At 33.2% G+C, this 17,516-nt stretch overlaps 2 protein-coding genes across 2 annotated transcripts; both read right to left on the bottom strand.

Moving 5' to 3' along the window:
- Positions 1-581: 581 nt before the first annotated feature.
- On the bottom strand, positions 582-6,670 carry Phum_PHUM493270 (protein rhomboid, putative; the record flags this gene model as incomplete). Its single annotated transcript, XM_002430620.1, has 6 exons — positions 582-669; positions 993-1,155; positions 1,252-1,520; positions 1,644-1,786; positions 3,206-3,323; positions 6,558-6,670. The coding sequence occupies 6 exons, from the start codon at positions 6,668-6,670 to the stop codon at positions 582-584; spliced, it is 894 nt and encodes a 297-aa protein (XP_002430665.1).
- A 10,568-nt stretch (positions 6,671-17,238) lies between these two features.
- On the bottom strand, positions 17,239-17,462 carry Phum_PHUM493260 (uncharacterized protein; the record flags this gene model as incomplete). Its single annotated transcript, XM_002430619.1, has 2 exons — positions 17,239-17,329; positions 17,398-17,462. The coding sequence occupies 2 exons, from the start codon at positions 17,460-17,462 to the stop codon at positions 17,239-17,241; spliced, it is 156 nt and encodes a 51-aa protein (XP_002430664.1).
- Positions 17,463-17,516: the final 54 nt, after the last annotated feature.

The raw sequence follows: 17,516 nt of genomic DNA, 5'->3' as shown, positions 1-17,516 counted from the left end.
TGATGATCACGATGATGAGAATGAGAATGCCGACGACGTTGACGACGACGTTGACGACGACGACGACGACGATGGTGTCGAATCGTAACGGTACACAAAATACAACGTGCAATTTTCTTTTTTTGTTTTTCCATTAAAAAAAAAAATTCCCCGACCGATATTACAGCGAGTAGTAAAAGTCTTTCGATATTTTTTATTATCATTATCATTATCATTATTATCATTTCAAACGTTTAAATAAATAAATAAAGTTCACGAGTGTAAATATGTGTGTGTGTGTTTTACGTGTGAAATATTTACATGTGCGTGAACGTGCACGTGCGAAAAAGCGAGTTTTTCATTTTTGTTTTATCTATGTCCTTTTCACGACGGAAAAGCTCCGAGGCAGAGAAAGAGAGAGAGGGAGAGTGAGAGAGAAAACTCATCATTTAAAACATTTCTCTCCTCCCCCCCGTCTCGCCTTTCGCTCATTTTTCGCGACATATAATTAATTAATTGATTATTTTCACTTTCGGAATGTCCTACTGACTTATAACAGGCAGGCCACCACCCAGGACGTAACGTCCTGGGTAGGCCTCATATCATGGAAACGGCGGCGGTCCCGGATTGAAAACGTTAAATAAGATGGCGAATATCGTACAGGCTGCGTAAACCCCGAGGGCGACCCACCTGAAAAATGCAATATAAAGTTACATAATAATAATATTGGGCATCGTGGTAATTGTTTTTATTTTTTTGAAAAGTCTTCTGCTTCTTCTTTAAAAAAAAAAAAAAAAAGAGAGAGAGAGAGCGAGAATATTTACGGTTTTTTATTACTTATTTTTATTGCTCTCTATGGATATTTTCGTGGTGTGAGTAAAATTATTTTCGTAAATATTATCATTATCATTATTATTACTATTCTCGCACGCACCACGCGTTTGTTCGAACGTGTGTGCGTGCGTGCGTGCGTACGTGAGTGTTCGCATCATTCCGAAAATGATGATACTTACCACATTAATTGCTCGTGAAGCTTTTGTTCGAAATTTTTAAGAACCAAAAGTCCGATTGTTAGTCCGGCCAAAGCTCCCGTTAAATGAGCCACGTAGGAAACCGGTGGACCGACTTGTTCCGCCGCGTACCTGTCGTAAATTGCAAATCCGACATCCGCAGACGCTGTAACAAAAACAAAAACAAAAAAAATTTCATTTTCTTTTACTTTTCCCCCTTTTCCTTTTTCCTTTTTCTTTTTCCTTTTGTTTCCAAACTCACCCACGACGAATATGCCTATGAGTCGAACTATGCCGAATTCCATGTTGCTGTAATTGAGTAAAATATTTGCCAAATGAGCGGCGAGCAAAGCGTACACTCCGCCAGATGCTCCCACGAGGTAAACGTCCGTGTCGAAAACCGACGTGCCTAAAGAACCCGCCAAAACTCCCGCCATGTAAACGGCTCCTATTCTCAAGGAACCGTGAACCATTTCGAGTGGGAGTCCGACGAGGACTTGGACTAGTAAATTAAATAATAAATGGAGCCACCTTGAATGAAAATCGAAAGATGAATGATATTAGAAAAAAAAAAAAAAATTTCTTTTTTTGCGCCCCCCTCACCTCAGACGACAGCAAAAAGAGGGGGGGAAACAACATTTCAGGTACACTCACCCTGCATGTAAAACCATGTAAAATATAAACCTCCACAATTCGAGTCTTTTATCTGGCCTGTATATGAATACTGAATCTATAGGAACGGGACCGGAAGGATTGACTTCGCCCATCGCGACCGTATAATACGTGAAAAATCCCAACTGCAAAAAAAAACAAAAAAATATTAAAGTCATCATCATTATCATCAATTTTCGTGTGTTATGACGTCACGTTCGGAACACGAAATTTTGTGTGGTGCGAATGATTTTCAACGTATGCGTGACACGCACACACTCACACGTGTTCAAAAATAAATTTCGGTAAAAACAGGGAAAAAAACAGAAAAATAATAATAATATTTAATAAAATCGTGGAAGAAGATTGCAGTCGTCGTCGTTGTCGACGTCATCAACGAAATTCGAAAACAATAAAAATATCCCCCTTTTTTTTTTGTATCCCTCTATCTGCTTTTCTGGTTGGGTAAAGGTCGTCGAAACGATTTCATTCAAATATAAAAATAAGATTTCCTTTTTTTCGACAAAAATAAAATTAAAAATATAGAAAAGGGGAAGAGAGAGAGAGTGGGGGGAGGAAGACGACGAGAAAAAAAGAGAAAAAAAAGGGAAAAAGATGGAAGAAAGGGGAAACAAAAAAAATTGATGAGAAATGAATGTATTTAAAAAAAAAAAAAAGCTGGATGTCATCATCATCATCATCATTATCATGGCGACACGAAAAAACGGTTACGGAATGCGAACGTTTCATGACGTCACACCCTCCCCTCCCCCTCATCTCACCTGCAACCAACCGTTCATCGTTCGCGGACGCCGAAAAATTTAATTTATTTATAAAACAAAGTTTTTTTTTTTAGAAAAAAAAAAAAAAAAACACGCGCATCCCCCCACGCACGCACGCTTCCACGTCCAACAAACAAACAAACAACAAAATCCAAAAACAGGGAAAAATCTAAAATGACTTCCTGCCCGTAACTATCTCTCTCTCACTCGGTCGGTGTCTTTTCATTTCCGGTTTAGTAATTCAATCTTTCGAATCTTTTTCCCCCCCGGTTGTAATTTTAGTTTTAGTTTTTTTTTTTTGACGTCGGCGCATTTCTACCCTTCGATTTATTCTTTCCAAAATTTTGTAAAAAAAAAAAAAAAAAAAAAACTGGAATCAACGCGTCTGTGAAACTTACGGTAAATGATAATAATAATAATAATAATAATCGCTTGGAAATTTCCGTACGCGAACGTCACGAGCAAACGGATAAAATACATTTATATATATATATATTTTCTAAAATTTAATTTATCACGGTCAATAATTCGAAAATAACGAATAGGAATGATGATGAAGATGATGATAATAATAATAATAATCATAATAATAATACTAATAAATTCGTTTGTTTCAACCGATTTCCTCCTTCTTCACCCAACCGAACGGGTGAGAAAAAAAAAGAAAAAACCTTTCGGAATTTTTACCACGCTTTTGAGGTTGACGAAAAGGTATAATTAAAATAAGAGATTTTCTCTCTCTCTCTCTCTCTTTCTCTCTCGTTCTCTTTATCTTTCTCTCACCTCAATTAGTGTTATGAGTAAAATGAACAATGGCGGCGGACAGCATGTGTAATGATCCGCGTAGTATTTCCGGTCTCGCTCTTCCGTTAGGAATTCGTTGGCTATTAACCGCACCATTCTGAAATTATAAAAAAATAAAAAAAAAATTTAAAAAAATGAATCGTGAATGCATTAACAACAACAACAACAACAACAAACAACAAACAACAACAACAATTGAAAAAAAAAAAAAAATTTAAATTGTACATGCACACGCAGGTTTTAAAAATTTGTATTAAAGAACAATCGTCAGACATTTTTTTTTATTTATTTCAAATATTTTAAACTGGAGAAAAAGAGAGAGAGAGGGGGAAAGAAAGATAAAGAGAGAGAAAGAGAGAAAAACTTTTCGGATTTAAATAAAAAAAAAAAAAACTACAGAAAGTTCAATTCGTAGTTCGTTTAACAAAATTGTTGATAATGACGAAATGATAGTGTAATCTCTCTCTTTCTCTTCCTCTTCCTCTCTCTCTCTCTCTCTCTCTCTTTTTAAACTCTCTTTAAAAAAGCTCTCACGAACGTACGAACGCAAGATTACACACACTCACACGCACCTCGACTCTTTCCTTCTCTTTCTTTGTCTCTCTGAAATTTCAACTTAATCCATCAGCTGATTTTTCTCTCCTCTCTCTCTCTCTCTCCTTTTCTTTTTTTTTTCCTCTAATAAATTGTCTTTGTTTCAAGAGGTCTTTGATTCTTAAATAAAAATAAAATCTGAGTTTTTGCCAAACAAAAAAAAAAAATTCTTTTTCTTTTTTCCTTTCATCTCTCTCTCTCTCACTCTCTCTTTTTTTTCATTCTTTACGACCTCTCCCCTCCTCCTTTTCTTTTTCTTTCACTTTATTACGCTTTCGTGGTTTTCGTGGACGACCGGGAAGAAAAATTATTATTTCCTCGTTTATTCAACAATTTCAACACATTCCTTTGTGAGTACCAACAAAAAAGGAAAAAAGGAAAAAAAAAGAAGAAACCTTTCCGTTTCTCAAATCCTCGTTAAGTAGAAAAAAAAGGAAGGAAAAAAAAATTTTACATTTAAATCCGCCGGATAATCTTTCTAATTAGTAACGATTATTCGAGGGGTCGGATAAAGTGGAGTGGGAAGAAGGGAGGGGAGGTGGAGGGGCGAAAGGAAGAAAGGTAACAAAAAAAAAAAAAAAAAGGAAACCGATTTTCCAATCTGACGCCATTCTTTCTAAAGAATAATTTCGAAAACAATTTTTTTTTTTTTTTTATAATTTCAAATCAAATCGAAAATTTCGCCATTGTTTCTCTCTCTCTCTTTTTCTTTTCTTATCTCTCCTTCCCTCGCATCGAAAATTCCAGAAAAAAACCAAAAAAAATTTATTAAACACGTTCGATATAATTTCTTTCACCTTTGACCGTGAGCTTGACCTTTTCTTTCCGTAACCGTTGCCGTTTTCGTTTTAAATCATGTCTACTCTCTCTCTCTCTTTCTCTCTTTCTTCCTCTCTCTCTCTCTAATATTCAAACACGCTACCCGAGAATCCAATCAATTATTATTAATCGATTTAAAAAAAAACTTTCTCGCACGAAACAATTTTTCTTTTTTTTTCTCTCCTCCATTGTTTACGCGTGCGCGATCGCGTAACAATACATACCTGAAACCTGTGCTTTCGACATCTCTCTCTCTCTCTCATTCGTTATCATTATTATTATTTTTTTTTTCATTTTAAAAAGGTAAAAAAAAAAAACGTGACGACGACGACCCGAAATCGCCATTAAAAATAATTAAATCAAACCCGCATTAATTATAGTAAAAAGAATAAGCGGCGAAATGTTAATTAAAGGTGTTTCCGTCATTTAATAATAAAAGAAAAAAAAAATTTTTTTTTAAATCCAAACTCGCGTGCGTGCCCGCGTTCGTTCCTTCTTTCCTTCGCCGAATTTTCTTTTCTTTTCTTTTAATTTAATGTTTTGCAAAAAAAAAAAAAAAAAAAATTTCACGTCATCAATCGAATCAATCAATAAAAATCGAAATTATTTCGTGTTTGTATCGTGAACGCACGAACGTCGGATTATTATATTGTTTAACCGACTTGAAATTCCAGACAACAAACAAACAAACACACGGATAAAACCCTTTTGTTTTACGTTTTTCATTTTCATTTTTTTTTTTTTTTTAAAGTTGGTAATTAGTGAGAAAGTGAATAAATTTGTTACAATTCGTTGCACTTCTTTAATGTAAAAAAAAAAAAAAAATTCCGTTATAAAAAAAAAAAAAAAAACGAAGGGCGTTCGAGAAAAAAAAAATTTTTTTTTATTCGCGCTCGTCATGTGAAAAATCCTTCCACGATCAAGGTTTTTCCTTTTTCCCCTTATTTTGTTTCCCCCCCTTCTGCTAATTATCACAACGTTATTGTTTTCTGCTTCAGGTAAGCAAACTTTAAACAATTAATTACTTTATCGTTTTTTCTCTTCTTAAAAATAAAATAACGTGTTTTGTTAAATCTTATTACGAGTTATTAAATGCTCGAACGAACGTGAAAACTTCTTTTCCTTCTGTTTTCCTTTTTTCCTTTTTCTCTCTCACTCACTCTCTCTTTTTTTCTCTCTTTTCCCGCCATTTTCACATTTTTCGAAACGTTCTTTTACAAAAAAAAAAAAAACACTCGACACAATTTTTTTTTTAAAATTATTTTCGCGATTGTTATTATTATTATTATCATTAGGAAATTCGAAAACGGACGAACTGACAAACGACGACACGCGACGGGGGAAAACTGTCGTCAAAATCACCGTAAAGCCAAAAAAACAAAAAGAAAAAGAAAGGAAAAGCTCAAATTTCAAACGTGGCATCAGCAGAACCCCCGTCGGAAACCTGATTAAAAAAAATTTTTTCTAAATAACTTTGAACTATGACCCTTAACCTTTGACCTTCGTTTTATCAAAGGAACAACCAGACAAATTTAAAATTTGAAAAAATTTAAAAAAAGAAAAGAAATCGAATGATCTGATCGGACGACGAACGTACGAACGTTCGTTCGTTCGTCTTGTCTCCCACGTTTTTTTCGGTTTGTAGCCCTCTTTCTCCCTCTCCCTCTCCCCTACCCCTCCCCCCAAATGAACTTGGAGGACTTCCCACGTGTGAAGAGGTGAAACGTCTAGCCACAGTCAGTCAGTAGTAGTTTTTTTTTTTTTTTTTCTTTCTTTCTTTCAAGGTTTTCTTTTTTTACTTTTTTTCTCTTTTGTCGTCGTCGTCGTCGACGTCTTCGTTGTTGTGTAATCCGTTCGATAATCGGAATTTATCAAAATTTTAAAATAATAATAATAATAATAATTATTATTTATTTACCTTCTGAACAATGGTGGTTCGTGAACCAATATGTGAAAATCGTTTTCGCTGCACACCTCTCGATCCCTTTGGTGGACAGCGCATTTAAAACTACGGCTTCTTTTCCCCGTCATCTGAAACCAAAAGTTAAGTTTGATTTTTTTTAAAATTTCAATTTTGGGGGGGTAGGGGGTGGGGGTGAAAGAGGAAGGGAATGACTTTCCCCTCTCCCTCCTCCCATCACTTAATTCATCCTGACCCCCTACTTCATTTATTCATTATAAAGCTATAATTCACGCACCAATTAAAAATTCACGCATTCGCTTGCCCGAATCGAATAAATAAATAAAAATGATAATGATAATGATAATAAATTTCGTTCGGTTTTTTTTCTAGAAAGTTCTACGAGACGAACATTTAAATTCATGAACGCATTTACGCGGAAAAAAAAAAATAATAAAAACCCCGTTTATTTTCCGAATGGTGATGATGATGATGATGATAATTAAAAGGGTTAATAAACTTGTTTCGAATGAGTGATTGAGTGGATGCGGGGGCGGGGGGAGGTGGCGGCGGCGGCGAAAGAGTAATGAATGAGATTCGATTTATTCGAATAATTCGCTTCGTTACCGTGAATAAATTGAAAAATAATTAAAACGGATTCACCACCACCACCATCAACACTAACACCACCAACACCATCGACGCACCGCCCCAACAACCGACAACCGTCACGATAATTGTGATTAATAATAATAATAATTATAACTGCCCGGTAAAAAAATAAATTTTGAAAATGATTTTAAAAAATGCGCAACGCACGATTTGAATACAATAAATGAAAAGAATCGGAGCGCGAATGAAATTTAACCGGAAGTCGAAGAAAAGGAAGTTCGGGGGGAAAAGAGAGGGAGAGAAGAGGAAATAAAAAATAGAAATTTCAGGTGGTGTCGTATCGAGAATTAAATTTAACCGGAAAAGTCAAAAAAAGATTGAAGAAGAAGGGAAACAAAGGGAAACACATGGGAGACAGAGGGAAGAGGAAGGGGTGGGGGCGGGTTAATAATAATAATACTGAATTAAACGGTTTTTTCCATTTTGAGAAATTTCATTTCTTGTTATGTAAATGAAATAATTAAATTTTTTAGAGAAACAAAAAAAAAAAACGGACGATTTACAATTTGATAAAAATAACCGTTATTATTAAACTTTGTTATTATTATTTTTTTTACTTTTTCAATGACGTCATCAATCATTCATTCATTCATTCATTCATACTTTCGTTCGTTCGTTTCGTCATTTATTTATTCATTTTCGATTTCCTGGAGATGAAAAAAAATGACGACACTCGCATCGCCTGCGGTTTTTTTTTCTTTTCCACTTTTCCTTTTTCTTTTTTTTTATTTGAGGGGGGGTTATCGTCATCTTCGTCGTCATTCTCCTCGTCTTTTTTCCGATAAAAAGTTTAACAAGACGTGAGAAAATTTCTCACGGACTCGTAAAAAAATCAATCGATCGGAAAAAAAGGATCAAGAAGGATCAAAAAGAAAGGAAAAAAATCGGACGACGTGAATGAATTTTCTCCTGACACGTCACCGAGCGTAAAAAATTCAAAAGAAATAAAAAATAAATAAATAAAATCAATATGTCGGCATTTCCGCAAAAATAAAATAATAATAATAATAAAAAAAGGGCAAGAGAAGAGAGAAAGAGAGGTCTCTCTCTCTCTCTCTTCCCCTTTTTTTTGTTTTTCGTATGAATGAATATAAAGGGAGACACAGTCGACTGGAAGTCGCCTCCAGCGCCGCATTTAAGTTTTCCGTTTGTTTTATGGATAAAAGACAAACACACACACACAGGAAGCAGACTTTAAAGTTTTGTGTGTGCGTGTGCGTGTGTGCGTGTACGCGCCTGAATTGTTTCAATGTTTCATTCACCTGTCGTGTGGAATTGAATTAATATTCGTGACTTTATTATTAAATAAATAAATAACTCTCACTCACTCACTCATTCACTCACTCATTCACTTATTTTCATCATTATTATCATTTTTTTTTTTCACTTTCGTTTTTTTTCCATTTCCGTTTTATTTATTTATTTATCTTTTTTTTTCAAAATGAAAAAGGAAAAAAGTAAATAAATATTTTTTTTTTTTGGGGGGGGAAATTTAAAATAAATTGCTTTTAAATGAACCACCCTCCCCTGCCATCAAAAAGGAAAAACTTTTTCCTGTAGCAAAAATTCAAACAAACAAAAATTTAGTCGTGTAACGAACCGGAAGTTTCAAATTTTTAAAGCTTCCCCCCTACCCCCCCAAAAAAAAAATAAATAAATAAAGAAGGAAAAAGGTTTTAAAGTTTTAAAAGCTGACAATCGACTCAAAAAAAAAAAAATGAAAAACTCAAAATCCTCTTTACGATTGGAAAAGAAAAAGAGGCAAAGGAAACAAAAAAAAACAAACAAACAAATAGAGAAAACCTTTGAAATAAAATAAGAGAAATTAAAAGAAACAAACAAACAAACAAACAAACAACAAAACAAACAAATAATAATAATAATAATAAACAGGGAAACGAAAAAACTCAATGAAAATCAAACCGGGATTTCACTTTCCGTTTCCTTTTTTTTTTTTTTTTTCCTTTTTTTTGCTTTAAGAAAGCGAACGACTCAAAACGTAAGGAAAAGGAAAAAAACGATGATAATAATAATAAAAAGGAAAAAAAAATTTTTTTTCAAAGGAGACACAAGCGAGTAATTTTTTTTTAAAAAAAAGGTTAAAATTTAAAATTTTTACAGTTAGATCGGGATCGAATAAGAGATTTGAAAAGATTCGTGGTGGCAGAAAAAAAATTTTGTCGACTATGGCGCGACCGTTACTTTTCAAATCCTAATGAAATAAATTAATGATAATAATAATTTTTTCCTTTTTTCCAATGAAATCGATCGATCGATTCCCTCCCCCCTCTCTCTCTTAATTTCCTTTTTTTCCACTTGTATTCCCAAATTGATCTTTAAAACTTTTTTTTTTTTTTAAATGAAAATCCTCCTTCGATTTTTTTCGTGGAAAAAGGAATAAAAAAAAGGACAAAAAGGAAAAAAATTATTATTATTATTATTATTATCATCTTACAAACTCGTAGGATATTAAGATAATAATAATAATTTCTTTTTCTTTCCTTTTTTTTTTTTAACTCCAACGTCTCTCCTCTCCTCTCCATTTGTCTGACCACCACCACGACCAAAAATACTTTTCTTTAAGAGGTTTTTCCTTTTTTTCCTTTTTTTTATTCCTTTTTATTCCTTTTTTTGTATCATCAACGATTACATCAAAGTTTGAAAAAGTTCTTCTGCTTTGTTTCTTTTTCGTTTCATAATTTTTTACCTAAAAATTCGACCGATTCCAGTTTTTTCCGCTCAAACTTTTCTCTTTCTCTCTCTGTCTCTTTAAGTCGAATAAATTTTTAATAAAACAACAAAACGACGGACGGATGACGAATGACGGATGTCCGATGATGATGATGATGATTCAGTGGTATAAAATTTTAATAAGAATCTTAAAGAAAATGAATAAACAAACAAACAAACGAACAACAAACGATTTCACAGTTTTGACCGTTTTTTTTGTTCCGGTTCCGTTCCAGGAAAGCGACGCGATTCGAAAAAAATTTTTTTTTTTTTTTTACCGGATTTCGTTTTTATATTTCATAAACCGGAAGTCAAACAAAAATTTTTTACAATGCCCTGGAGCGGTGACGACGACTGGACAAAAATTTCCAAAAAAAAATTTTTTTTTTTCCTGCTTTCGGAAAAAAAACAAAGACAAACGACAATTGTTCTCTCTTTCTCTCTCTCTTTTCGCTTCCTCTTTTTCTGTTTCATTCAACATTCATTCATTCATTCTCGGGGTAAGTGTACAAACAAAAAAATTCAAACGTAATAATAATAATAATATTAATGACTCAAACCAGAGACCCAATTCTCATGTACATTTTTTTCTCAAGGATATTCACAACAACAACAACGACAACAAACCGAATCCGTATCTGCGGTTTTCTTTCTATGACTCCTCTTCTCTCTCTCTCTATCTCTCTCTCATTCACTCTTTCTTCTTTAATTTAGTGATCATTTTGTGGTTAATAAAAAAAAAAAAAAAAAAAAAATTTCGGTACGTGGAAAAAGAAACACAAACGACAGTAAAGAGAGAGAGAGAGAGAGAATTCGTAAACAATTTCAAGTCTCTTCTTCTTCCCCATAATAATAATAACAATAATTTTTTTCCTTCCTCTTTGTCTTGTATCCCGTTCGAACGGATATTTACTTCGGTTCCAGAAAAATCCCTTCGAAAGGGGAATACGACGGGAGCCTCAAAATATCTTCTCCGTTCGCTTCGTTGCTCCGAACAGTTTTTGCGACTCCTCCCTCCTCCTTCTCCCCCTTCTCCTCCTTGTCATTTCGTCACGCACCATTTTCTTCTTACTTACTCGGTAAAAAAAAAAAATTTCCAGACGGAAAGATTCTCCATGACGAATTCATATTAACACACACTGGAGCGTATTTATTAAAAAAATAAATAACAATAATAATGATAATAATGATAATAATTTTAAGGATTTTCGAACTTTTGAAACGAGAGAGAGAGAGAGAAAAAAAAAAACTTTTCCTTTTTATTCCTCATCGTCGACGACGCCAACGCGTCATCATTTTTACTTTTTTAAATCCCGAAAATAATAATAATAATGATGATGATGATGATGACGACGACGACGACGATGATAATAATAATAATTTATCGACGTGTTAAAGAGCCAAAAATAAAAATTTCAAAATCGAATCAATCATTAAAAAAGCAAACAAAATTTTTTTTTTTTTTTCTAAATTCGAAATTTAAAAATTTCCTTCCAGCCATTTTTTTTTTTTTTTTGTTTTTTCTCCAGAAATTTTATTATTTTTTATTTTTTTTCACCTCTTGAACTTTTGATTTTAAAAAAAATCAAAAAAAAAAGGGGGACGACATAATAATGAAAAAAAAATTTTTAAATAAATAAAAATTGGCACTCGTAACAAACATTAAAATTTCGTCGTCGTCGTCGTCGACGTCATCGCCGCTAAACAAAATTAATAAAATTGATACGAATAAATTAATTTTCTTTTTTTTTATCGATCCACGTATATCGATTTAATAATAATGATGATGATAATGATTAAGATCCACGATCGTAGATCCCCCCCACCTTTTAAAAAAAAAAATTTTCTCTGATTTTATTTAAAATGAACCAAAATAAAACTCCGTTTATAAAAAAAAAATTAATATTATTATTATTAATTTATTTCGTTTGAAATAAATTTTAAACTGGAGCATCTTCCCGAAAATTTTCCAGTAATAAAGAGAGTTCCCCCCCTCTCCTGGACTGTCGACATTTTTCTAAATATAATTTTGATAAAATAAGTAGAGTAAGGTTTAAAAAAATTGGAAAGAGGATTTCAAAATGTTCGTTCGGTTGATTATTTTCAATTTCATCAGAAGATTGCGAACCTGTTCCTGCGGTTAATATTTTATTCCCTTTTTTTAACAAGGACCAGATTAAGGATTGACGATGGATTTCGGAATCGATTCTGCCACGACAAAGTGAACAAACGTCGATGATTGATACCATTCGTCGGATTTATACATATACATTATATTAATTGAGAAAATCCCTCTCTCTTTCTCTTTCTCTCTCTTTTTCTCTTTCTCTCTCTCTCGCTCGCTTTCTCTCTCTCTTTTTCCCTTTTCCGATATTAAACTGGCAATAATAATTTTTTACCTGGAGAAAGTGATAAATTGAAAAATTTAAGTCAAAAGAGGGTTTTTTCGGCTTACCAATTTTTGAATGTTAATTAAATAAATTGATTTAGGAGGAGAAGCGAGGAGGGGGGGGTAAAGGGTTTTCGCATCGGATTTTGTTTTTATATACCTTTTTATCATTATTATTATTATTATTATTATTATTATTTCTTCCTTCTTTTGAGACTTTTTTTTTCTTTTCGTTGCGTGACTTTTTCGCATGTTTCCTACTCGTGTTTTTTTTTTTTTTTTTTTTTGATTTTTAAAATTCAAATTCTCAGTCCGAACAAACATCGTACGGGGAAGGAGAGAGGGGAGGGGAGGGGAGAGTCGGCGGGTCGAACCCTTTACTTTAACTTTTTGTCAAGTTTTTTTTTTTGTTGACGGGGACTTTCTAATGAATATTATTATTATTATTTCAACTCCCTTGAAATTTTGTTTTCTTTTTTCTTTCCTTCCTTACACGACAACGAACGATTTCCTTTCGATTACAACAAACGACGTAAGAGTCAAAGTTCGAGCTGAAGAGAGAGAGAGAGAGAGAGAGAGAGAGAGAGAGAGAGAGAGAGAGAGAGAGAGAGAGAGAGAGAGAGAGAGAGAGAGAGAGAAAGAAAGGGAGAGAGAGAGAGAAAAATGATTCCAGATGATTTTCCATTTCTTCGTAACGACGATCGACTCGAACCACTTCAAATCAAAAGAATTTCCTTCCTTTTCAAACTCACCCACCCCTCCTTCTCCCTCCTCCCCCGACGAAACTCCCTTAATTTTTTTCCTTATTTCTTTTTTTCGCATTCCACCACGTATTATTTATTTTTATGATTCTCCAGCTGATGAATATAAAACAGAAGAAAAAATAAAATAATTTTTTTTTTTTATTTAACCGAGGTTACAACTGGAACAAAAGGTCCGACTTCGAATATGATAAACAAGGCACGTAAAAAAAACTTTTTGGCCAAAAAAAAAAATAAATAAATAAATAAATAATAAAAACGGGGGCGGCGGCGGCGGCGTAGCGGGGGAGGGGGAAGAGAAAAAAAGAGAAAGACAGAGAGAGAGAGGAAAAGTATAAGAAAAAAAAAACAAAAGACGAAACAACTACAAACACACCGAGACAACGTTTCAAAAAAAAAAAAAAAAAAGTTTTAAATTACGAATTATTATTTTCGCCGTTTCGTCATCATCCATTTCCGGTTTCGAACGGAATCTCAAAGTTTGAGCAAATTTGATTTTATAATAATAATAACAATAACAATAATCATAATAATAATAATTAAATCATAACAATTAATTATTTTCTAAACTTTGAATTGCGAGAGAAAGAGAAAGAGAGAGACAGAGAGAGTGAGCGGGGAAGGGAAGGTGGGAGGGGAGAGAAGGGGGAAGAGAACGGGGGGAAGGGAAGGGAGAGGATTTTGTATGAAAACAAAATTATTATTATTCGATTATAATTTCAAATTAATTTCTCACGGGAACGAGAAAGTTAATCTGTCACTCAAAAACCCCGAACAAAATTAATTTTATAACAAAGGTTTATTACTTGATTTTTTTTTCTTTTTTTCAAAACCGGAAACGGCATAACAAAACAAAACGAAACCCGCAAAAAAACAAAAAAATTCTTTTCCTTTCCTTTCCTTTCCTCTCATCTCATCTCCTTTCTCCTCCCCTTCCCATTTCCTATTTTTTCCATGCGAAATACTACGGAGTATACTTAAAAAAAATGAATGAAAAATTCATGATAACCTTTAAACTTATCCCCGTTTTCCTCCTCATTTGTTAAAAAAACAAACGAACGAACAAACAAACAAACAACGCGTAATTTACGAATCAATCAAAACAAAACAAAAAAATCAGAGAACTGAAGTGAGCGAGAGAGAGAGAGAGAAGGAACATTTTTAAAAATTTTTTTTAACGCGAAAAATGCCTCTTATTAACTTTCGGTAAAAAGACCTCTTACAGCGTAAAAAAAAAAATTTTCTTTAAAATTTTCCGAGGTGTTTATTTATTATTTGTCGATGGCAATCGACGGACGACAAACGTTTGTCGATTATACTTTGTCAAAGGTACGTTCAGAAATTCAAAAAAAAAAATTTTTCTCTTTCGTGATTCGTCGAAATATTTAAATGACGTCATTTCATTATTCTTATTAACCGAAAACTTTGACTATCGTCATCATTTTTTTTTTTTTTCGTTTTAAACGATGATGACGCCGATGATGATGATAATAATGATGATAATGATGACGTAGTGACGAAATAATCTTCTCCTTTTTTATTTTTTCGATAAATTTCCACAAATCATTCTTTTTTTTATTCGTAATATAAAAAATAAAATAAATTCGTCGGCGAGAAAATAACTTTTATTTTTATTTTTTTCTTAATAGACCTTTTTATCTAATGATAAAGTTTCGATGGAACGCATGTAAAATAAAAAATAAGAAAAAGGAAAACAATGGAAAAGTTGGGAAAAAAAGGAAAACAGAAAGGAAAATTGAATTTTGTAATTTTCAAAAATGACGTCGAAATTTTTTTTACTTTTCTACATCGAGTATTGAAATCACGAAATAATGAGATTTTTTTCCCTTTCCCTTCCTTTCCTTTCCTTTTTTTCTTTTCTTTTTTCCTTTGTTTCTTTTTTTTTATTTTTTTTTGAACACTATAAAAAGCTATAAAAAATTAGTTTAAAAGTAATAATTTTATATATAGTCCCATTGTGTGAAAAATTTTTTCACATGCACTTTTTTTTTTTACGTCGTTCTCGTCCTTTCTTCCCCCCCCTTCCCCTCTCTACCTCTCTCACTTTCATTTCGGCCCACAAAATAATAATAATAACGTCATATTCTCTCTCCATCTCTCTCTCTCTCTCTTCCTTTTCCAACATCGCTCTAATAATTTTAAATATTTTATTACGAAAAAAAAAAACGAACGGCGAATTTTTTTTTTCTCGCCACTCTTCATTAGGAAAACTTTTCATTCAGGTTTTTACGAGAGTCGGAAAATGAAAAAAAAAAAAAAAAATTTCCGAGGCGTCTATTTTCCTACCACGTCCCCACGGCCAGACCATCCAACCAGTCAACGTTTCTTCTTTCACGATTCCCTCCTTTTCACAATGGAAAATATCAACAACATTTTTTTAATATTTTTTTTTTTTTGCCTTCCCTTTTTTATTTTTTCGACCTTTTTCCGCCATTTACCCCCTCCTACCGTTCCCCTTGATTTGGGAGGGGGGTTTTAAATGTACTCGCGAAGGCGGTGCCCAAAAAATATTCGGTAATTTCATTTGGAATTTTTCTTCTTCATTTTCAGGTTTTTTTTTTGTGTGTGTGTGGTTAGGTGTGTCGTGAGAACTTTAAATCTTATCTTATTGATTAAATTTTTAAGATAAATAATAATAATAATAATTTTTTTTTTATGCAAACAAAATTTAAAAGTTTTTTTTTTCAAATACAATTTTACCATTGTCTAATTTCCTTTGACGAATAAAATAAATAAATAATTTTTTTTTTGTTGTAAAAAATTTTATGGGAAAAATGACTGACTATAATGAGTTCTCAACTTTTTTTTGTTTTTTCACATATTAAAACTAAAATTCACCCCTCCTCCTTCTCCTCCCTCTCCTCCTCCTACTAATAATACTACTCATTCTGTTAAGTTTAATTACTTTCATGAGGAATTTTTCCCTAATGAAACCGGAAAAAGAAGGAAGGAAGGAAGGAAGGAACAAATTAAAAAAAAAAAGAAAAGAAATCGATTGGAAAAAACGAACCGGATAACAAACGGAACGAAACGTTTATTTATAAACTCTGACAAACAAACAAACAATCGGGCGAACGAACGGAAAAAAAAGTTAAAAAATTTCGGTGGAACCGGAAATAAATCCGCGCACCTCTTCGAGCGTCGCGAACGGATTTTATCCTTTTCTCGTACTCTTCCGCGATCCCGTGAACAAATTCCCAGACCCCCGGTAATCCGATTCTGTCCCGTCCTTTTGAAACTCGATAAAACAATGATAATGATAATAATAATAATATAAATTTTAAAAATTCGAGAATCGCAAAAATTCTCGGTATCGATAACGTAGTCATTTTAACGAGTTAATGCGCTCCTAACGACACGACGTCGTCCTTATCAAAAAAAAAAAAAATGGCGAACTTGTTTTCAAAAAGTGAAAAATGAGACGAAAGAATCGTAAACCTTTCGTTCGTAGTAGTAGTAGTAGTAGTACAAACGCAATCACGAAAACAATCAAAAACAATCGAACAATAACAAACAATCGGCGCCGTAAAAAAAACAAATTGTAACGAAACTAATTTCCAAAGAATTTAATCAATCAATCATCACCGTAAACACTCATTATTATTATTATTATTATTAATGTTTCTTTTGTGTGGCACACGAATCTGAACGCACTTACGAACGCACACGCACGCACCCAGAGAAGGAAAGTAAATTTATTATAAGGCACACAAAATATCTTCTGCTATTTAAAAAAAAAAAAAAATTACAAAACAGTTCGCGGCCTCCGGGAAGATGAATGAATCATTTAAGGTGTGGGACTCTCCTGAATTCTGGAGAGGATTTCTTTTCATTTGTTTATTCTGCCCACCACATCATCCATCCATCCATCCGTCCATGTGTTATCCAGGTTAAGTTCACTGCCTTCTATACAAATCGTGCGATTGTTTTCCCATTTTGGAACAACGTTTCGAAATATCAAAAACAAAAAAATTTTTTTGCTTTACCGCCCGAATATTTTCAATGGAAAAACAAACCGATAATAATAATAATAATTATTATTATGATAATGATGATTATGATGAAAGAGCGCGAATTCGTAATTGCAATCAGGTTTTTTTTTTCTTTTTTTCCAGCTGTGTCCATGTCAAAGCGTAAATGTTTGATGGTAATAACCAATCCAAATTCCTCCAGTTCTTTTCCTCGATCGAATACCCGACAAGTATCCGGGACTCTCCCTGCACAAAGTCATAATAATAATAATAATAATAAACCTTCATTCCCCCCCGTCGCTCTTGAAAAATACTGAATTCTTATTTTCTCTTCGTTCCTTTTTCCACACCCCCCCTGGCCGCCGCGACCGCTTCCCATTTATCACAATCCGACCGACATCTTTCTAATTCCACGACATCTTTCCATTATTGT

Source organism: Pediculus humanus, genomic scaffold (assembly GCF_000006295.1).
Source record: "Pediculus humanus corporis 1103172108261 genomic scaffold, whole genome shotgun sequence".
NCBI lineage: Eukaryota > Metazoa > Arthropoda > Insecta > Psocodea > Pediculidae > Pediculus > Pediculus humanus.
The sequence above is the reverse complement of the archived record's forward strand: the minus strand, read 5'-3'. Positions and strand labels throughout refer to the sequence as shown.